Below are 23,865 nucleotides of genomic sequence, written 5' to 3' on the forward strand. Positions count from 1 at the left end.
TTCTGTTTTGACCATCAGATCCAGGGCTGATTGATTTTTTCTGAAACCAAATTGATTATCAGAGATAAAAATTTTGGAGTCAAGATACCATGTGAGTCAACGGTAAATTATTTTTTCCAGCGTTTTACTTAAGCAACTGGTGAGAGAAATGGGTCTATAGTTGTTTGAGGAATAGAATGATCTTTCCCTTTTTTGGGAATTGCCATTATATAGGAGTGATGCCAGGAACTGGAACTGGGGAAAGAATGTTCAAGGAAGATGCGATTGAAAAAGGTCAGCAGTGAAAAGATCGATTTTTTATATAAGTGTTGGAGCATTATATAATATAATCCATCAGGGCCTGCAGCACTGTTTTTTTTTTAGGTAGATATGACTTTTTGAAGTTCAAGCATTGTAAGTGGTTAAATGTAGGGTAATGAACATGTAGGTCTGAAGTTCAATTGGGATTTTTTTGGGTAATACTTTGATCTTCTGGAATGATGGATCATATGCTGTCAAGGCAGACAATTATGAATGCCTAGGGCATTCACTATCTCTGTGGGAGTAGAAAGCTCCTGCCCATTCCAGTTGAGACGTGGGGGGATAATGGGGGAAATTTGGCATTTAGCTGTTTTATTTTTCTCGATATTATTCTTGTATCAGTATTTTTATTAATTGAGCTTGCAAATAGAATCGAAGAGTCTCTTTTAGCTTTCTTTCTAATGTGATGGGCCTTGGCTCTAAGTCTCTTGTAGTTTATAAGATTGACGATGGTAGGATGTTTGCGAAACAGATTCCACGCTCAGTTTTTTTTTCTTTTTTTTGCAAACTTGCACTCTTCATTCCACCAATAATTTTTGGTTCTATGGATGGTTGACTGTGATTGTGGAATCGCAGTAGATGCGGCAGCCAGTATTTGTCTTGTAACATGATAGGTAACTGTGTTGATAGGAGAGGTTTTGATGATCTGATCATCAGAGGACACACAGGAAGTGAATTTTGCCCAATCTGCATTGGAAAATTTCCATTTTATGTTGGTTTCTGAAATTATGGAATGTGCTATTTGAATATTACATATTACTGGGAAGTGATCACTTCTGAGCAGATTGTCTAGGGCCGTCCACTCAATACTAGGAAAGAGGGTTGGAGAGATTTATTGCAGAGGTTATACCTGTAGAGAGATGAAAGTAAGTTGGTGAGCCAGTATTTAGTACAGTTAGGTTTTGTTTGTCAGTGAGCAGTTCAATGAGCTGTCCTCGTCTATCTGCATTGGGAGAACCCTACAATGGGTGGTGTCCATTGAAGTCGCCCAATAAACAGATAGGGGTTGGCAATAAGATCTTCAAGAATATCTTCAATAAGATCTGAATAAGATCTTCAAGTTCATGAATGATATACGGTTGATTCGGTGGTTGGTAGATAGAGACAAGTATCACAGTAATACCAATCATTATACATGTCGCAACAGCTTCAATGAAGGTTTGTAAGGGAATTTATCTGCAAGGTACTCAAGGTACAAGCAGATGCTTGCAGGATGATAACGATTGATTAGCTCATATATATCATCAATGTTACTGCAAATTCCTCTACAGTTCCATTGTATGATACAATGCATTATTTGGTTTTGCTGCATGAGGATGATTGACTTTTTTTATTCCCAGGCCGTTTATGGCAATCGAGCTTCACTTGGGTCAGCATTATTGTCAGTATCCATGTTTACTGTGCTATTGTTTGTCTTCCTATTTGGTGCTGAGTCTGTTTTTAATTTTGTAATATCTGATGATCGATGTGGTGTTGTTGGCTCTGTCTACTACCTTTTGCTCCTCAGAAGTCGGTTTCATCGACTATGACAGTATAGATTGGGCACAATTTGCAATCGATATGGTTAGGGGAAGACGTCAGTTTGTGTTGCCGTTGATTGATCTTTTTGCATTACTGCCGGATATGCATTCTTGGGTGCATTGAGCATAATTTGCTTTTTAGCCTCTTGGTATGAAACTTTTCATTCTACTCTGTACTTCTGCATTTTTTCCCTGTTTTCCAGAGATCACATGATTTGGAGTAGGCTGGATGTATGCCTTTGCAATTAGGACAGTGCAGTGTTTTAGCATCACAGTCTTTGCGAATGTTTTTTTGACCTACAGTTTGGACAGACTGGATCTCCTTTATTAAGCCATTTGCGAGTGACCAAATTTTTGGCACTTGTAGCATCTTACAGGATTCAGAATATAAGGTCATACTCAGCAGTTGAGATAGCCGGCTTTGAAACTAGATGGTAAGATAGGTGTTCCGAATGTCAGAATGATGTTATGGGTGGGAATAAGATCTTCATCTTTCCTAATTGTGATATCTTTGGATCAAATCACTTTTTGATGTTTCAGTTCTTGTACCAGTTCAGCTTCTCTTACATTGATCAGATCTTACTCTGCAATTATTCCATTGGAAGTATTTAATGTTGCATGTGGGGGTGACTCGTACGGGTAGTCCTCCAAATGTTGTCAGATTCAACAGTCTCAGAATGTTTCAATCAATAGGTCTCCAGATCTGAGTCTTCTCACCATTTTGGAAGAGCCTGCCACATTTTCTAAGCATTTCTGTATGAGAAATGGTGATAAGGTGCTCATAGATTTGTCCGAGAGAGAATGTAAGATAAGGAATGATGGGCATTCCTGTTGTTCTACATCCTTACACAGTCTTTTTGACTTCGTTGCATCATAGACAGATTCATGATCAGCATCACTGACAGTACTAGATGAGCGCTGACACTGCTCAAGTGCAGAATAATCATTGTAGTCCATGGTTGTTGTTTTTATTTGGTTTTTAGGAGCATTAGCAACTAAGGCCATATGTGGTGGTCATCCCCTGACCTTTCTGCATCCTCCATATTTGGTGGTCACAGGCTCGAATCCTGGTCTAATCAAGAAGCATGTGCTATGCACTGCTGCTCCTGGCTATGGAGGCACCAGTCCATGGTTAGCTCCCTTTTGCCCTGGGGGGGTTAACTTTTCCACCCTGGTTTCCAGCCCTGCCCTGGGGGAGGCAGGAGCAGTGCTGCAAGGAGGCCAAGCAGCTAGAAAAACAGAGAAATATATGTAATAAAGAAGAAAGGTGAATTTCCTTTCTTTGTTCTTACTTGAGGCTTTTCAAGTGTAGAACTGGTTTATAAATTAACTGCTGATAGTAAACGATATAACTTAAAAAGAACTTTTATTATTTGGAAAAATCGTTTAATTTGCAATAGGAACGCTTGCAAATTTGCTTGGCACATGGAGCCTTTCTAGTGAGAGAGACCCAGCTGATCGAGATGTTGAGGCTTTTGCAATTACTAGTGACCTCTCAGACTGTTCGTTTACCAACCAGAATTCCTTCCACACAATCTTAGCCACACACAACACTTTTGATCTCTTTCTCACAAAGACTTCAAGGTATACAGTTCAGATGAGTTATCCTCTAGGCACACCTCAGATCACAACTTGGTGATGGTCTTTTCTCTAATGGAGCCTGTCTCTTGTGGCCATTCTCAGCCTCATGTTGCTTGGCATTACATCAATGCAAAAAGGGTTGATCTGCAAGTTTCTATCCTTCCTTTCCTTGGACAGTGTCAGTAAAATTATTCTTGTAGGGATGAAATCCTTTATTTCACATTCCACCTTAAAAGTCTCATCCTTTATCTAAATCTTGGTTTATCCAATAAATGTGCTAAGGATGTTCAAATTTGAAATGTTTGTGGTCTGTGCTTGTTAACAGGAGAGACTACTTCTACAGGGATGGGAGGAGAGACACTACTTCTACAGGGATGGGATACACTTAATTAGAAAGGGTGCAAGAATATTTGATGTGCTATCAAGGCAGTGTTAGGTTGGAACGTTGCTAGCGTGGAGAGATTCACAGACTAAAAGATTAACAGTAGCTGTAGGCAGTGAAAGTGACCCTTGCACTGCTTCTATTAGAATGAGCAGCAGCCTGAAAAGCAAGGTGTTAGGGGATTTCAAAGACTGCTGGGAGTCATCATGGAACAAGTAAATACATAGACTCATCATCATCAGCCATTTTCAATCCACTGCAGGATGAAGGCCTCTCCAGCAACTTTCCAGTTCCTTCTGTTTTGAGCACTGGCCATCCATTTACTACTCAAAAACTCATGAATTTCATCTATCCACCTCAACCTTTGTCTTCCAGGTTTTCTTCTAGCTCCTCTTGGGTACCATTCTGTTATTTTCTTAGTCCATCTGTCATCATGTCTTCGAGCTATGTGTCCTGCCCAAGACCATTTTAGTTCTTTAGTTTTGATAAGAATGTCCTTTACTTGAGTTTGCTGCCTAATCCATGTGTTTCTCTTCTTATCTAACAGTCTGATTCCCACTATAATTCGTTCCATTCTTCGCTGTGTAGTTCTTAGCTTCTCTTCCATTCTTTTGGTGAGTGCCCAAGTTTCACTTCCATAAGTCATGGTGGGGAGTATACATTGATTCATTATTTTACATTTCAGACAAACTGGGATATTGCTCTTCAGTATGTGACTATATTTCCTGAATGCTATCCATCCAAAATTTATTCTTCTCTTGACTTCCAGCCATTTATCATTATTACAGCTAATAACTTGTCCCAGATAAGTATATGACTTCACCTTTTCAATTACTGCTCCTTCAATCATTATTTCCCTTTCCGTGGCATACTTGTTCATCATTACTTTTGTTTTAGCCATATTCATCTTTAGTCCAAAATCCTTACTAACTGTGCATAACTGATTAAGATTTTCCTCTAATTCTTTGGGATCGTGGCTTATGACCACAATGTCATCTGCAAATCGTAAATGGTTTAGGTACTCTCCGTTCACATTGACTCCTTTCTGCGACCAGTCTAATCTTCTGAAAGCTTCCTCAAGGGCAGCAGTAAACAGCTTCGGAGATATTGTGTCTCCTTGTCGAACTCCTTTCTCGATTTTAAATTTGCTACTGTCTTTGTCTAGTCTAATAAAGGAGGTAGCACTCTCATATATTTTCTTCAAAATCATAATATATGGAGTATCTATGCCTTGTCTTTCCAGTGCCCGAAACATTGCCTTATGCTGTATGGAGTCAAATGCCTTTTCATAATCCACAAATGCCAGGCATAATGGTGTTTTATATTCATTCGCTTTCTCCATTAGCTGTGATATTACGTGAAGGTGATCCATAGTTGAGAATCCTGTCCTAAAGCCAGCTTGCTCTTTTGGTTGATTCTCATCAAGTATTCTTTCTAATCTGTTAGTAATGACCCTTGTGAACAACTTGTAGATATGGGATAACAAGCTAATTGGTCTATAATTTCCAATTTCTGATTTATCTCCTTTCTTATGCAGCAAAACTATGATTGCATTATTCCACTGCTTAGGCATCACACCTTTTCTAATGCACTTTGTGGCGCCTCCGTAGCCAGGTGGGAAGGAGCAGCAGTGCGCAGCACACGCTTCTTGATTAGACCGGGGTTCGAGCCCGTCACCACCAAATAGGGGGGGATGCGGGGAGGTCAGGGAATGACCACCGCATATCCCGGAGCAATATGGCCTTAGTTGCTAATGCTCCTAAAATCCAAATAACAACAACAACAACAACAATGCACTTTGTGAAGAGCCTTGCCAGTTTTTGTGTTATTGTCTCTTCCTCCCAATTTTAACAACTCTACAGTAACTTCATCTTCCCCCGGGGCTTTCCGATTCTTCATTTTCTTCAATGCATGTTCTACCTCATCAGGAAGAATATCGGGTATGTCGTATGTGTTGCTACTTTGCAATCCATGTTCCCCACTACTGGTATCATTCCCTCGCTCCTTGTATAATTCTCTATAGTAGTCTTCTGCTATTTGAATTATGCTCTCTCTGCTGTTTATAAGTACACCATCGCTATTCTTCAGTTTCAATATCATTTGTCTTTCTGTATTACTGCTCATGGCTGCTGATAATACATAGACTGTGTTAGGGTAATTAAGAGTAAAAACATGTTTGCATATACTAATGTACACATGCTTAAAACATTGTTTTAAACTTTTTTTTTTTTTTTTTATCACTTTTGGTGCTGTTTTAGCTAACAAGATGATGATGATTCATTTCTATAGGTTTAGTGTAGAGTTATTCAGTATTTACTGCACTCAATTAGTTCATATTTTTGGATTTTATTGGTTATAACGTAATTAGAGTATAACACAATACAAATTTTCTCAGCCAGCAAGGCCCATTTAATAATATAAATTAAATGGGCCTTGTTATAAAATTATAATAATATAATTTCATAAAAAGATACTGCATATCTGTATTTGTACTGACTATTATTCCAAGAAATATGCATGTAGCTAATCAAAGCAATGCAACTTACCACTGCCAGGTTAACCCAAGCTGTAGCTAACTGAGTAAGAGTTGCATCGTCATCCTTTTCCTGCATTCTCTTGAGTTCCTTTCTAAAATTGAATATTCACTGTCACTATTATTTACCAAATAATTAAAATTGCATTAAATTCAGTATCTTCAGTTTTAATATTATTTTTCCCATTTTAAAAATTAACCAACTATTACTCATTAAGTCCCTCAGAGAACAAGCATATGATGTCAAAAATAATTTTGACATCATATGCTTGGATTTCAGGAAGGCTGTTAATACTGTTGCACATAAAACACTGCTGTAAAACTGGAGCAATGTGGCTTTAGGGCACGTTACTGCTACAGATAAAGGGATGGTTAAATGGAAGACAGAGTAGTTATCAATGGGCACCACTCTTTGTGGACTGATGCTATCAGTGTAGTTTCCTAAGGTCCATTGCTGTTTTCAATATTCACAATGATATTGATACAGGTATATTGGGCTTAATATAAGTTTGCAGATGATGAAAAGGTTAGCAGGGTGGTTAACGACAGTTATCAGGGTGAGCTACTGCAACAAAATCTAGGAAAATTGGGTTGATGGGCTGAGAAATGGTAGTTGAAGTACATTGACAAATGCAAAGTACTGCACACGGGTAGCAATAACCCAAGAGTAACTTATCATGTGTAGTACTACACTCAGGGTTGTTGTTATTTGGTTTTTAGGAGCATTAGCAACTAAGGCCATATTGCTCCGGGGATATGCGGTGGTCATTCCCTGACCGTTCCGTATTTGGTGGTCACGGGCTCGAACCTCAATCTAATCAAGAAGCGTGTACTGCGCACACCTGGCTACGAAGGCGCCACACTCAGGGTCATCATCATTATCAGCCATTTTCAATCCACTGCAGGATGAAGGCCTCTCCAGCAACTTTCCAGTTCCTTTGTTTTGTGAAATGGCATTCATTTACTACCCACGAACTAGCAAATTTCATCTGTCCATCTCCGTTGTTGTCTTCCGGGTTTTCTTTTAGCTCCTTTTTGAGTACCATTCTATTGTTTTCTTAGTCCATCTGTCATTCATCATGTTTTCCAGCTATATGTCCTGCCTAAGGCCATTTCATTTCTTTAGTTTTGATAATGTCCTTTATTTGTGTTTGCTGCCTAATCCATGTGTTCTCTTCTTATCCAATAGTCTGATTCCTAATATAATTCATTCCATTCTTTGCTGTGTAGTTTTTGGCTTCTCTCCCATTCTTTTGGTGAGGGCCTAAGTTTCACAACAATTGGGATATTGCTCCTCAGTACCCGACTATATTTCCTGAATGCTATCCATCCAAAATTTATTCTTCTCTTGACTTCCAGCCATTTATCATTATTACAGCTAAATGACTTGTCTCAGATAAGTATATGAATCCACCTTTTCAATTACTGCTCCTTCAATGATTATATAACCCCAGGGGCTCACATCTGGTGAGCATGGGCTTGGCACACCCAGGGTCCCGTGCTGGATATCATCATTCTTCTCTTTCTTGGTGATTTCCTTCTACTTCTCTCTCTCTCTCTCTCTCTCTCTCTCTCTCTCTCTCTCTCTCTCTCTCTCTCTCTCTCTCTCTCTCTGTCTGTGTCTGTAACTCAGAATTTTTTTTTTTTTGGCTGGTGTAGCATAAGCTTTAGGTTTCCTTGCACCATATGGCTAATAATAATAACAACAACAACCCTTTCTGTGGCATACTTGTTCATTACTTTTATTTTTACCATATTCATCTTTAGTCCAAAATCCTTACTAATTCTGCATAAATGATTAAGATTTTCCTCTAATTCTTTGGGATCGTGGCTTATGATCACAATGTTATCTGCAAACTGTAAATGGTTTAGGTCAGTGGTTTCCAACTGGGGTGCCGCAACAACATTCCAGAGGTGCCGTGTAATTTGGGTTTAAGTTACTTAAACTTATATATTTTTTTATTTATGTATTTATTTCATTATAAAAAGGTGTAAGATATCTTTTTAATTTTGTGGCGATCTATAATTGATTAATTTAGTACCGCTATATAAAGAATAAAATTATTATACAGTGGAGCCCCAACATCCAATGGTAATTCGTTCCACAAAACCCATTTGTACGTTGAAAACAATAATATACTGATTTCCTGTAATTCATAATTCATTCCCCAAGAACACATAAAATTGGCATTTCTTACATGTTATACATCATTTTTACATTAAAAATTTGTTTTAAAAAGATTATTTAAAAAATAGTCATAAAACATCTTAAAATAAAAAACAAACAATAAATTAGACTTGAAGTGCAAGCTGATGAAATCAATGGTGGTGTAGTGGTGGTGGGACTATATCGTGTCTTTTCAGTCTTTTGTTGCTACTGGCAAAGACACTGTCCAAAGTCGACTGTTTTGTACAACTTTTTTGTAGCTTCCTGAAGTAAGAATGACTTCGTCTTCCATTTTGCAAGAGTTCAGTGTTTTTAATGTCGGGGTGTTTTTTTTACCATTTCTCTTAAACACTCCCAACAAGAAATGACAGTCAATTCTTCAGCTGACACTTTTTGGTGTCTTTGGGTGTCTTTTTATTTCGCTTGCTCTCCAGTGTCATGCTCTGTAATTTTCTCCAACTCTTGTAGCTCCTCTGCCATTAGCTCATGCCCATGAGTGCCAATAAGGTCCTCTAGGTCAACCTCCAGACCCATTGATTTACCAAGAGTAACAATATCATTTGTAAAAGCACCATCATCTTCAAATCCATCAATGCTATGGATAATTAAAGGCCAGATATTTTTCAAGGCTGAATTTAAGCACCCAGTAGAAACATCATTCCAACAACTTACAATCAACCTCACACAATCCAGCATGTTCAACTTCGACCTCCAAAAATCTTTGAGGGTGACAGAATTTTCACCAGAGGTCACTGCAAAGCAACTTGCAAACATTTTCATGGTGTAGATTTTCTTGAAGTTTGCAATCACTTGCTGGTCATTGATTGAAGAAGAGGAGTGGTGTCCGGTGGCAAAAATATGACTTGAACAAAGTCAATTTGTACCTCAAGAGATTGAACAAGGTTGGGATCGTGGCCTGCCGCATTATCCAGCAGGAGCAGTGCCTTCACAGGAACCTTATTTTTCTCAAGATAACTCTCCACTCAAGAACAGAAAAATTCATTGAAGATAAAACTTCAATGAATTCACATTCATTGAAGACATATCTTGTAACCCATCCCTTCTTATTACTGTGCCGAAACACTCCCAGCATGCCGTTGTCAACCTTTTGTTGTTTAAATATTCTGGGAGTGCTAGAGTGATACACAAGCAAAGGCTTCAGCTTAAAATCTCAAGAGGCATTGGCACCCAACAGAAGAATGAGCCCATCTTTCATAGGCTTATGCCCAGGTAAACTAGCTTCATCCTTAGTGATATATGTTCTCCAGGACATTCGCTTCCAGAAGAGGCCAGTTTTGTCAATGTTAAAAACCTGCTGGGAAAGATACCCTCCTGATCAACAAACTCTTGGAATTTAATTTTAAAGGTCTCAGCTGGTTTTTTTTTTTTTTTTTTATCAGCAGTGGATGTCTCTCCCCATGCCTTTCAACACTTTTGATATTCATCCTTTTTTGAAGCACTCAAACAAGCCTCTGCTGGCTTTAAAGTCTTCAAAGCACACAGCACTGCCACTGGTTGATGGAGCTTTAAGTTTCAGATCTATGATGGATCGTCATAGATCTGAAGCAATCAAACGAGTGATGTTCCGTGTGCCACACGTTCAACAATAATGTTGTTGAATAATAAAAAAAGACACTAATTATTTGAAAACAACCGTACGAGTCACATTCTGTGCGCCACGTGTCTGAAAATTTTTACCCATGTATCATTCCAGCTATATTGGAAAGCCATCGGTACCTGCAAATATCATCGGTCCTTAAAATAAGCGATCGTATGGAAGGTATATCGGTTCCTGAGAATATCAGATGTCAATGTCATCATAAATCGAGGCTCCACTGTATATATATAATTTGTATTATGAATTGCAATTTTGTTTATAATTATATTATTGTAATAACTATCATATAACATATTTTTTAATATTTTATATATATATATATAAAAATGTTAAAGTAAACCGAGTAGGGGCATCACAAAATAAAATAAATTACTTAGGGGTGCCGTTATTAAAAAAGGTTGAAAACCAGTTTAGGTACTCGCCATTCACATTGACTCCTTTCTGTGATCATTCCAATCTTCTGAAAGCTTCTTCAAGGGCAGCAGTAAACAACTTTAGAGATATTGTATCTGGTTGTCGAACTCCTTTCTCAATTTTAAATTTACTACTGTCTTTGTGTAGTCTAATAAAAGGAGGTAGCGTTCTCATATATTTTCTTAAAAATCATAATGTATGGGGTGTCTGTGCCTTGTCTTTCCAGTGCCCGAAACATTGCCTTATGCTGTATGGAGTTTGTTTGTTTGTTTTGGGATTTATTGGGCGCATCGGCAACTATGACCATAGTGCGCCAGCTGTATGGAGTCAAATGCCTTTTCATAATCCACAAATGCCAGGCATAATGGCATTTTGTATTTATTTGGTTTCTCCATTAGCTGTGATATTACGTGAAAGTAATCCACAGTTGAGAATCCTGTCCTTAAGCCAGCTTGCTCTTTCAGTCGATTCTTGTCAAGTATTATTTTTAATCTGTTAATAATAACCCTTGTGAACAACTTGTAGATGTGGGACAACAAGCTAATTGGTCTGTAATTTCCAATTTGTCTCCTTTCTTATGCAGCAAAATTATGATTGCATTATACCACTCCTTAGGCATCACACCTTTCATAATGTATTTTGTGAAGATTCTTTCCAGTTTCTGTGTTATGTCACTTCCTCCCAATTTTAACAACTCTACAGTAACTTCATCTTCACCTGGGGCTTTCTGATTCCTAATTTTCTTCAATGCATGTTCTACCTCATCAGGAAGGATATGATATCGGATATGTTGTATGTGTTGCTAATTTGTGATCCATCTTCCCCACTGCTTGCATCATTTCCTCGCTCCTTATATAATTCTTTACAGTAATCTTCTGCTATTTGAATTATGCCTTCTCTGCTATTTATAAGTCAGGGTAGTGCAAAATGAAAAAGACCTGGGGGATTGTGCAATCACACAAGAAATTCTCTGACCGTGCATACATGCTGTGAGGATAGCTCAGTGTTTTGTCAATGATATACAGCAACTTTGCTAGCAGGGATAAGGTAGTGCTTTTCCTGTGTATAAGGCCATGGTTAGGCTGCATCTTAATTACTGTATAAAGGTCTTGAGGCCCCACTTTAGGAATGATGTATATCTGCTTTAATGGGTACAGAAAAGGGCAACAACATTGGTGAAGGGAACAAAAGGGCACCCTTACCTAGAAAGGCTTCAGTTCTGTAAATTGCAGCATCTCAAGACTGGGCACCTGTGGTAGGATCTGATTGAGGTGTTTAAAACTTCGAATGGATTGAGTAGGCTGAATGTTAATGGTATTATTCCACTTGCTGAGACTACACACATGTGGGAGCATAAATTCAAGTTGAAGGATGGTTGCAGGGTAGATGCGGGGAAATTTGTCTTTAGTCAGCAGGTGGTTGATTGTTGGAATTGGCTTCTGTCTATTGTTGCAGAAGTGGATGGGTTGAATAAGTTTAAGGGAGAACTATACAAATTCATAGAGTGCATGGATGGGTGAATGGATTTTGAGGTGAAAAACAAATTCTTGGATGGTACGGATGGGTGAAAAAAGTTACAAAAGATTTAAAAATACGTCAAACACCATCTCTAAAATTATGGATCTGAATTCTAGAGAATTTTAGCTTTTATTAGCCAAAATTGGACAGCAATTCTGACAGAGTATTATCTTCTTCTCTGATTCATAATTTATTTTTCTGGAGCAGTCTCCTATTAATTTGTGTCTACAATTATTTAGGAACACAGATAAGATAGCAGCATTTACTGGGAGATTTGCAACATACTTTGAAACAATCTTTAAAAATATCTATTTATGTACTTCTCACAGTATGCAGTTATAGTAAAGATGCAAAATCCTCTAAATGTGGGAAAGTTGGGAGAACCACACTGCGGTATTAAAAAAGCTCACGTGTACCCTGTATGCACAAAATGTTTTTATGTGAAAACACCTTTGGTGAAAATCGAAACTTTTAAAATCAAACAGCTTGAACTGAAGTTATGAGCGATGTAACATTTTATGCTCACACCCACTACTTACTCTACCGAATCAACATTAGTGACTTAGTGTCATTTAGGAAGTAATGTCATTTACATCATTTTTGTCACCAATCTGTTTTACTTCAGTCTGAAATAACAATGTAACATTTTATGCTCATGGCGGCTACTTACTCTCCCGAATCAACATTAGTGAATGCATTAGTCTCATTTAGGAAGTGATATAATTTTCGTCATTTGTTTCACATTTTCGCCATGGGCCAAACACTGGCTTGGACCAAAATTTAGTAGGTGCTGCCAAAGATGTTTTCACATCAAGAATGAACATTTGTGACTGCATCAGCATCATTTAGGAAGTGATGTAATTTGCATCATTTCCACTTTGCATTTGTGTCAAATTGGTTTTACTTCATTCCGAAATTTAGTAGGTACTGACAAAGATGTTTTTACATCAAAAAAACTTCATATACCGTTGCCTTGTACACAGTCACATAAGCATGCCACCCATCAATTAAATATATTCAATTATAAGGAATGGCTTTACATATCAATCTCATGATGTGTGTGTGTGTGTGTGTGTGTGTGTGTGTGTGTGTGTGTGTGTGTGTGTGTGTGTGTGTGTGTGTGGTGGGATTATATAGCAGATATAACAAGACATATATCCTAACAAAACCGAAGGTGATTAATATTTCTAAAAACATTCACATTTTAAAGTTAAGGATCTTTCATGGCACAGTTATGTGGAGGTTGTCTTCCAATTTAAAAATTAATTTTTTCACTTGTTTCTTTACAATTTCAGTCTCACAATCTTTACTATCTCAGAATACAGCTATTGTCATAAATAATTTAGTCATCTGATGCTCAAACATGTTACACTGATAGAAAATATGTTAGTATTTCAGTCATGTTGAACAAGGAATAAAGATGTTGGTTTCCACCATATGTTTATTAGGCTATACATTAAATTTGACATTCTTTTGAAGAAATGAGAAACATTTCTGCAAAAGAATGCTCCTCTTGAAAATTAGTAACTAATTTTTCATTTAGTGGCATGGTGCATAGGTAAATCAAGTGGAGAAATACTGAAAATCTAAGTACTTCAAACTGCATAGAATTAAATTTATTTTTAATTTCTTGAAGGAATAGAGATGTTATACTCAAATGTTTCATGGTTTTCTTTTTCACCAAATGAACTGCCATCAATTATTACGATCTATTACTTGTCACTTCTACAAAAAAAAAAAAATTGAATGGCAAATGCCTAAAAAATGGTACTCACCTTGTATAAATCTGCAATAAATTTATTGGTAAAATAAATTTATTGCAGATTTATCGGCAATTTATTGCAGATTTATACAAGACGAGTACCGTTTTTTAGGCATTTGCCATTCAATTTTTTTAGTCAGTTTTGTCACGGTATTATAAGACTACTATAATTTCACTATTGTCACTTCTACTACTACTACTACACACACACACACTCACACACACACACACACACACACACAATAACGAGGACAGCAGCTCGGTCACCCATGAAATGCTTAGAATTATCTGTATTTCTTCTAGAAATTAAAGGCAGATTTTACTCTACACAGTTTGAAGTGCTTAACTTTGGTAGGTGCAATGATTACTCCCCCAAACATTTCCCATTTAGCATGTATATTTCTTAACATCATTTAACCCCACTGAACCTGTTCAGAAATATGCATATAAAGTTACATAAAATGTAAATTTATATGGATACTTCTGAAAAGTTATTAATATAGTTTAAAATACATTGGCATACTTCAAGAAGCTGGGCTGCAAAATCAGCATTAAAGTAAAGTACATTTTTCACACACATCGACTACTTCTCAGAAAATCTAAGAAGTGTTAACTAGTGCTGAATGCTTTAGAGGGATTGTTAAGTAGAAGGATCTGCAAGAAAATCAAAGGAAAAAAAATGAAAATGTGACCCATCATAGAGAAGTTTTTAAAATGAGAGGTGAGCGTTTAGTGGACTCTAAACCACAGCTCCCTTTTTAATAGTGGTATTTTAATTTTATTTAAAATTAAAGTCTGGTAAAAGTAGCATCTGTAAATATTTCAGTATACAAATTATTCCAAAATTTGTGAAAAATCAATTTTCTTTTGTAATTTTTTAAGAAACCCAACATTATGGAACCAAACAGAAGTCATTTTTGAAATCAGTATTATAAAATGATTCAGAAACACCCTTTTCTGAGAAAATATCAGTGAATTTTTCAAAATGCAAAGTAGTGTTATTAAATGATTCTATCTTTTGAGAACCCTTGAAACGTGGATAAATTGTTTAAGTTTGCAGATGGGTATAACACTAGGTATGTATCTTTTTATGTTGAATTACATGGATTAAATCTACATTTCCCAAAGTAGCATGCGGGCACACACACAAATAGATTAGATAAGTGTATGGGTAGGAGTGCTGACCTAACAGGTGTAGCTACAATGGAAAAAATTTAAAAAGTTCTGGAAAATAAAAGCAGATTACCTAAAAAAATTATATAAATAAAATTAAATGAAAAAATATAAATGGTACTTAATGCTGTAGGTCCTAAGATTTTAACTACGTCATTAAGGGCCGGCAGCCAAAACCAAAGGAAACACAGCAATAAGCAAGGCCTCTGTTTCTGTGTTGATGTATGTGGCAGACAGAAGAGTGAGCAAACATTTACATCATAGCTGACTCTACACAGACCAAAAAGAAAAAGAAATTAAAAAAAAAAAAAAAAAACTAAAATAAATAAGTAAAATGCAAAATTAAGCTAATATTAAAACAAACTGATTCCCATTCAGCATGTTCGGGAGACAACTAGAGGGAGTAATACTCTTGATCTGATTATCAGTAGTGATTCTTCATGCATTAAGAATCTGCATATAAAGAAACCACTAGGTGGCAGTGATCATAGTATGCTGAAGTGAAATTTACTCAAAGAGGTAACTACCATCAGGAGTAAAGGGAAGGGTTTTTGCTTTCGCAAAGGCGACTACGATGGTCTGAGACAGTATTTAAATTCTATACAGTGGGACCACCTGATGATGTTACCAACAGCAAATTCAAAATGGGAAGCATTCAAAGAACTTATCTTGGAAGCTACTAGGCTTTACATACCAACCAAGAAATATTGTTCAAGGTTTAGGCCTAAATGGATGTCAGATGAACTAATGAGACATATGGCACAGAAGAAAAATGAACAGGATACATATAAATTAATGGGTGACATGGAAGCCTATGATAGATATAAGCTGGTCTGTAACCAAGTCACTAAGGAGATTAGGCAGGCAAAGGCAGATTATGAGAAATCCTTGGCAAAGGATGCAAAGAAAAACAGAAAAGAGTTCTTTACCTATTTAAACTCAAGAAGGAAAGGGATGAATCAGATTGGTTCATTGGATATTGATGGTTCTACAAGTTGAGGATCCTGCTCATGTGGGTAACAAACTAAATGAGTATTTTGGATCTACATTCACACATGAGGAGTTATTCAGGAAGGGGTGCCAGAGGTGAAGTAAACTCTGGCAGTGAGCTAGATGATTTTGTAATAACTGAGAGGAAAGTGGAGGAGAAATTGTTGAGGATAAACATAAAAAAGGCACCCAGGGTGGATGGGATCTATCCAGTTATATTAAAGGAAGTAAGCAAATCCTTAGCCCAATTATCAGCTTCTTTGGACTCAGGGGAGGTACCCATAGACTGGAGATGTGAAAATGTGACCCCAATTCACAAAGGAGGATCAAAGGCTGACACAAGTAATTATAGACCTGTGAGTTTAACTTCTGTTCCAGGAAAATTAATGGAGGCACTGGTTAAAGAAGCACTGCAGGATCATCTAGACAAGACTTCAGTTATAGCTCGGACACAGCATGGTTTTGTTAAGGGAAAGTCTTGCCCGACCAATTTAATTGAATACTATGACGCAGTCACAAAACAACTGGATGCAGGGAATAACTTTGATATTATATATTTGGATCTTAGAAAGGCTTTTGATACTGTTGCACATGGAAGACTGCTGCACAAATTGGATCAGTGGCATTGGAGGCAAATTGCTGCTATGGATAAAGGGATGGGTTGAGGGGGAGAATACAGAGAGTGGTAATCAATGGACACTGCTCATCGTGGACTAATGTTATTAGTGGAGTCCCTCAGGGTTCAGTGTTGGGTCCATTATTGTTTTCTGTATTTATAAATGATATTGATGATGGTATTGAAGCTTAATGTCCAAGTTCGCAGACAGTACAAAGGTTGGCAGGGTTGTTAAGGATACTATTGACGCTATGCTGCTGCAACAGGATCTGGAAAGTTGAGCAGATGGGCTGAGAGGTGGCAAATGAAGTTTAACATTGACAAATGTAAAGTACTACATATGGGAAACAGTAATCCAAGAGCAACATATCAACTCTGTGGTACTACACTGACAGTGGTAGAGAATGAAAAGGACCTGGGGATAATTGTGCAGGCAGATACGAAGTTCTCTGAGCAGTGAAGGCGGGCTGCAAGAGTAGCTCATGGTGTCTTGTCAATGATATACAGGAATTTTTCTAGCAGGGATAAGGTGATTATTCCCTTGTATAAGGCAATGGTCAGGCCACACCTTGAGTACTGTATACAGGTCTGGCGGCCTCATTTCAAGAAGGATGCAGAGCTGCTGGAATGAGTACAGAGAAGGGCAACAAGATTAGTGAATGGAACAAGGGGTTGCTCTTACGAAGAAAGGCTTAAGTTTTGCAAATTACAATGTCTGGAGACTAGGTACCGGCGAGGTGATCTGATAGAAGTGTATAATGCCTTGAATGGTTTGAGCATGCTCAATGCCAATGTGAATCTTCCTCTCTTGCTCAGAATAATCACCTTAGAGGGCATAAATTCAAATTGAGGAAAAACAGATGTAGGATAGATGTGCGGAAATTTGCCTTTAGCCAGCAGGTAGTTGGTTGGTGGAACAGACTTCCATCCCTTGTTGTGGAAGTTGATAGCCTAAATAAATTTAAGGCTCAGCTGGACAGGTATTTCGAACGAAGAGAGGGGTGAAATGAGTGTGTTTTTTTTTTTTTTTTTATGGCTGATGCTGCATAAGCTTGCTTTCTTGCATCATATGCCTCTGCTAATTATAATGCTAAGAAAAATCAATGAATGGCAAACAGCCCTACCTGAATTTTAACAAAGAAAGTGAAATATCAAGATGAAAGAAAATAGTCAGGATATGACAACTTACTGTTGAACTGAGTGAAGCGATCATAAAAAGGCTGTGACGGAGACCAAAGAAGTAAGCCGATAGTTCCCAATGAATTTATAACAGCTAAAGTAACCTTGAGTATAGGGGAGGAAGAAGGTGTGAACTGATCAGAGTGAACCGTACAGATGTGACAAGTGAGTAGGCAATGAAACAAATGAGGCAAATGGGCCAGCAAAGGGGGAGAAAATTAGACTAACAAAGTAGCACTGAAAGACTGAGGGTTTTAATTTTAGCTTAATTTTGCATTTTACTTATTTATTTTAGTATTTTTTGTTTCTTTTTCGTTTTGGTCTCTGTTGGGTTGGCTATGATGTATACGTTTGCGCGCTTTTTCTGTCTGCCACATATACATCATAACAGAAACAGAGGTCTTGCTTATTGCTGTGTTTCCTTTGGTTTTGACTGCCGCCCCTTGATGACGTTAAAATCTTAGGACCTAAAGCATTAAGTACCATTTATATATTTTCATTTAATTTTATTTATACAATTTTTTTTGTTAATCTGCTTTTATTTTTCAGGCACTTTTAATTTTTTCTACTTATCTAATATATAAACTTATCTAACTTATCTAAACACATACTTTTAAAGTTTAACTTAAATTTTAAATTTTAGATTTTAAAGTTTAACTTATGTGTGAATTAATTTCTTTGTTTCATTGCTTTTAGAATTTTGGGACAATTGTTTTCCAATTCCCATGATGGCTTGTGGCATTGGTTGGGTTTTGGAGGTTGGGGTTGCCGTTTTTCTGTGAATCTTTACGATTCCCTTGACGTGATACGAGAGTTGTTTCATGCTATTTTAACTTGATTTATTTATGACTATACATGGGGGGGGGAGTAAGTTCATATTATAATCATTTGCGATTGAGTGTTGAGAGATTAATAGTCCTACTCAAAGGTATGAGGTTTTCACCTATATTTAAGATTATTATAAGACTAATATTAGGACTTATTGGGTTTCATAGTCCCTTTTGAATTGAATTAGTAAACACATACACTTGCCTAATCTATTTGTCTATATTTCATTATGGTTGCTGGGCATTTATGCTATTACTAGCAGTGTACTGGATCAATAATCCATTATTTTATATATATATATCCCCCGTTCTTTTTTAGTTGCTCCATTTTATCACTAAAACCTATTATTATTATTAATTATATAATATATATATATGTGTGTGTGTGTGTGGGAATTAATGGGTCTGATAATAGTGCAAGGATGGAAGTTAAATTTACACAAAATGCCAAAAACTAAAATGGGAAGGATAGTAGAAATCGGAAAAGATGTAGCAGTGAAAAAGATGAAAAGAATGTGAATGTCCTATATGTTATAATGAATTAAAGGCTGAATTCAAAAGCCAATTAAAGAGGAGGGAGCTGTAAAGTAAAAATTAATGCAAAGTAATTAAATCAACAAAGGAGAACTAGCCAGCATCAGTAATGGGTGAGTAAATTTAGCTATAAGTCGAAAAAAAGGGGAAGCAAATATGCAAAAATCTGATGTTAGCTAAAGTGAATATTCATACATGGTTAGGTACATTGATACATGGTCATTACCTGACTATGTATCAATATTCACTTTAGCTAAAATCAGATTTTTGCATATTTGCTTCCCCTTTTTTTCAACTTTAGCTAAAGTTACCCACCCATTTCTGATGACGGAGAGTTCTCCTTTGTTGGTTTAATTACTTTGCATTACTTTACATCTCCCCCTCCTCTTCCTCTTTAATTGGCTTTTCAATTCAGCCTTTAATTCATTATAATATATAGGATATTCATATTCTTTCCTTCTTTTTCACTGCTACATCTTTTCCGATTTCTACTAGGGGTCGGCAACCTGCAGCTCTTTGAACATGTAACAGCGGCTCTAACTTTTAGCCCACATGAAGCACAATTTGAAATGGAGTTAGAGGACTTAAAAATCAAGTACATGTGGAGTTGTTATTTGGTTTTTAGGAGCATTAGTAACTAAGGCCATATTGCTCCAGAATATGCGGTGGTCATTCCCTGACCTTTCCGCATCCTCCGTATTTGGTGGTGACGGGCTCGAACCCCGATCTAAACAAGAAGTGCATGCTACGTGCTGCTGCTGCTGCTGCTGCTCCTACCCACCTGGCTACGGAGGCACCACACACGTGGAGTGCAAGACTAAAATGCCTTAAAACTGAAATTGATGATTTGGAAAGACAAAAGGCTGCCCTTGCAATTCTACACAAATGGACGGCAATAGATGAGTTGAAAAATCAAGACCAAATTGTGCTCGATGCATGGAGTAGCTTACCGGACAAGTATATAAATTTGAAAATATTTGCATTTGGACTTCTCTCAGTTTTTGGTTCGACGTACTTCATCAAGCAAATATTTTCGAACATGGACTATATTAAAAATAAATCAAGAAACCGTCTGAACAATGCAAGTCTCTCAATATGTTTAAAGATGAAAATTACGGCATTGCCTGATATTGAGAGACTTGCTCAAGAAGTTCAGATGCAAAAGTCACAAGAAAAAAGGGTGAGTGAACTGTAAAGTAAAATTATTAATAATAAGGTAAAATACAATACAAATTAAATAGAAATAAAATAAGGGGAGACTTATTTAGATAAGTCGAAGACAGGTAAGGCAAATATGTAGAATCTGATGTCAGCTGAAGTAAATATTAATACATGGTCAGGTATTTCATCAGGGGACTACACCTGATCATGTATCAGGAACTGCATTTCTATACTTGTCCATAGTAGTAGAAGAAACTACTTCTTCCAAAGTATGAAGCAATGGATGTATAAAGACATCAAAGCTCAGAGGAACACCTTCAGAATGTTCACCCCAAACATTCTAACGATTCAGAGTCCTCATTTAAAATAAAACAAGCCCAATTTAGAAAGAGTTTCACACTTCAAGATCACATATTTATTCTCCCTAAAAAGCCAGCAGTGGAAGCCATTTACTGCATTGCATTGAGGGTCGCTAAAGAAAAGAAGCCATCTACAATTGCTGAGACATTGGTGAAGTCGTGTGCTATACACATGATTGAGTTGACGTGTGGAAGAAATCAAGAAAAGTCCTGCAAAAATTCGTTTACAATTGGACGAAGCAACTGATTTTCCAACTGTGCACAGCTTCTTATTTTTGCTCAATATATACGTTTTATTATAATGCATGTATGCGTTATGCCTTACTGTTTATGATACATAACGTAAAATAAAATAAAAGAATCTGTGCATATGTATTCAACTTTTACTCGTCAATATCTTCATCAGAGTTCAATGTTTTCCACATAAGTGACACTAGGTAGGTGCAGATGAGGTAGATTGAAAGGCATCTGATAATGAAGAAACAGCTGGTTTTTCCACTTTTTTAAAATATGTTTTTATAGAAGATTGCACAATTAGTTTTTTTTCTTCAAAAATGTCACTGTAATATGCTAGATGGTCATAAACACCTCTTTTCACTTTTGAAATTTTTTCCATATTTACATGTTTATATATTTCTAGATATTCTATTTCTGATATATTCTCAGAAATTAAAGTAAAGAGTGGTCTTGCCACAAAAGGCTTCAGTTCTGTAAATTGCAGAATCTTGCTCAGATTAATCTGAGCTTGCTTTTTTTGCATCACATGCCTCTATTACTATTACTATCTGGAGACCAGGCATCAGCAAGGTGATGGATTAAACAAACTCAATGCTGAAGGCATTCTTCCTCTTGCTCAGACTACTCCGAGGGAGGAAGAAATTCAAACCAAGGAAGGATGGTTGCAGGACAGACGTGTGGAGGTTTGCCTACAGCCATTGCCCATTAAGTGGTTGATTGTTGGAACAAATTTCCATCTGTTGTTGTGGAAGTGGATAGTTAAAATAAATTCATGGAAGAACTAGACAAATTATTGGAGACAGGTGATGCAGAAGTGTGTTTTTTTTTTTTTTTTTTTTTGCTCTTGTTTTATAAGCTTGTTTTCTTGTATCATATGCAATTACTACAAATACAATTTTGTTTTTGTCATATGCAATTACTACAAATATGAAAATTTAGTTTCTTAAATGATTTCAAACCTATTAAAAATTAATACCATAAACAATAAAACACCATAAAACTAGACTCTTAATGGTAACTACAAACTAAGTGCCAATATCTGTCACTTGATAAGGCAATTTGGCAGGAAAGTAGGTTTTATTATTTTTTTTTAAGAGTTGATGCAGTAAAAACCTTCCAATAGTATGTACTAGTTCAGCAGTTATGGGAAAGTTTACTTAACTAAGGTGAATGATACACAAAATAGTCAAAACCACAATTGCGAAGTATGTATGTATGTAGCTGTTGATTATCATGATTTGTCCAATCAATATCATAACATGAATTTCACCAACATTACAAAGCTGTGGCATTTCCCATGGTTGTATTTACACAATTATATTAACACAATTGCAACTATTCCAGTGTTTCTTTCTTTATTTTTTTAAGTTTAGGGCTTAGAATACAATGCCCAGGAAAGTTTCACGAAATTGAGCAATATGGCATAATTGCCATAGCTATGACAACATTGCTTCACCACTGCATCAAGATACAACATAATTTTTCTGCAATAATTGAAGTTTTGTTCTCTTTACTACCACTGGAATTGGGTAGTATTAGATTTCAAAAATCTAGCAAGGGTTAAGTTCTAGTTGTCTATTTATGAGGCACCACTGTACATTCAAAATAATTTCCTATTATTTTTAAATAATTTTTTTCTATAATTAGAAACTACTTACTTAGCAAGATCCACTCTATCAATCTTAAGATAAGTCTGCAATATTAGTGCTGAACTGCAAAAAAATATATTTACCAATTTTACTAACATGTCATATTCTGTTACAATTTTTACCAGCAGAATTTGCTGAAAGATGACTACTTCAATTCTTTGTCAAGAAATGGTCTAACATATTTTCATTCTAATGTAAAAGTTCATTTGTAATTTATTTGGTTTGAAATGTAATGTTGGATATGTTTACATAATAAAAAGCTATTTCTTTTTAAATTAAAAACTAGTTTCCTTGAGCTAATAATATTACGATTCAAGCACTCTGTGTTCTCAAGTAGTTCCCCAATTTTTGTCCAGTGGCTAAGTTGTGTACCAAAATTAAGATACTCCTCACAGTCATTTCTCTACTATATCATACATGTATAAAGTGGGCCTTGGGTAATCACTCTCTGTATTTTCAGTTTCAACTATTTGCAGTTATTTTTTACAATGGTTATGATAACATCTGTGTTGGAGTGGTTGCGGGGGGGGGGGGGGGGGGAGGAGACAAAAAAACCCAGTTGTTCAAGCAAAATTTTAAATTCTAAATCATAAATCTAACTGGAAATATTTAATCTAATCCGATTTCAACATCATATTCAAAAATTTCAGCCTTGATATAATAGAAAAGGTGCAGAAGACAAATGGCCAAAATTTAAAACAAGTCAGACAGACCCAGGTGCCATTTAATAAGTGAAACACCCTGTACCTATTTTGAAGGTTCTTTTAATGTAGTAAGAATAAATTATGTTTTTATTATGAGTGGGTTCAAAAATAAAGATCTGAATGCTTCCAAAAGTAGCTGTGACAGAAGGTTGAAACAAATACCATATATATATATATATGTATATATAATACCTTTTGAACAGTCACCTGACAAGATGACACTTTTTTGTTGCCTCTCAATACCTTCCACGGGTCAGTTTTGTAGCATTCCTCTGTCCTTTAAACCATGACTCAGCAGCAAAGTGTTTTCCGCAAAGAAAGGATTCACTATATAGGATATTCTTTTGCCTACACAAAGCAAGATGAAGTTGTATGACCTGATGTTTTATAACACAGCCTCGACCTTTACTGACACAATTTTTCTGCTTTCTTCACTAATTTTGGATCTGCTGCCACTGAAAAGTTGCATAGAAATTAACGACTTTTTGTGCTTTGGTGTTAAGATATACTAAAAAATTTTTTTTTAACTACAAAACATCAAAACAGTCATGACATATTCCAGTTTCCTTTAATGGTGATAAATTTATCACCACCAGATAAATTTATAGCATTGTTAAAAGGTTCCAACTGATCAGGAGAGG

General features: G+C 36.4%; 1 protein-coding gene across 1 annotated transcript in view; it reads right to left on the bottom strand.

Annotated features, from left to right (window-relative positions):
* Positions 1–23,865, bottom strand: part of epsilonCOP (coatomer subunit epsilon) — a 204,714-nt gene that overhangs the window by 49,048 nt on the left and 131,801 nt on the right. The window contains exons 5-6 of the mRNA XM_090368530.1: positions 22,530–22,583; positions 6,330–6,411 (exon numbers count right to left, since the gene is read on the bottom strand). Of these exons, the coding sequence (XP_090224656.1) occupies positions 6,330–6,411; positions 22,530–22,583 (136 nt within the window). The remainder of the gene's footprint in view (positions 1–6,329; positions 6,412–22,529; positions 22,584–23,865) is intronic.

Source organism: Mastigoproctus giganteus, chromosome 2 (assembly GCF_048544385.1).
Source record: "Mastigoproctus giganteus isolate SK-2022 chromosome 2, ASM4854438v1, whole genome shotgun sequence".
NCBI lineage: Eukaryota > Metazoa > Arthropoda > Arachnida > Uropygi > Thelyphonidae > Mastigoproctus > Mastigoproctus giganteus.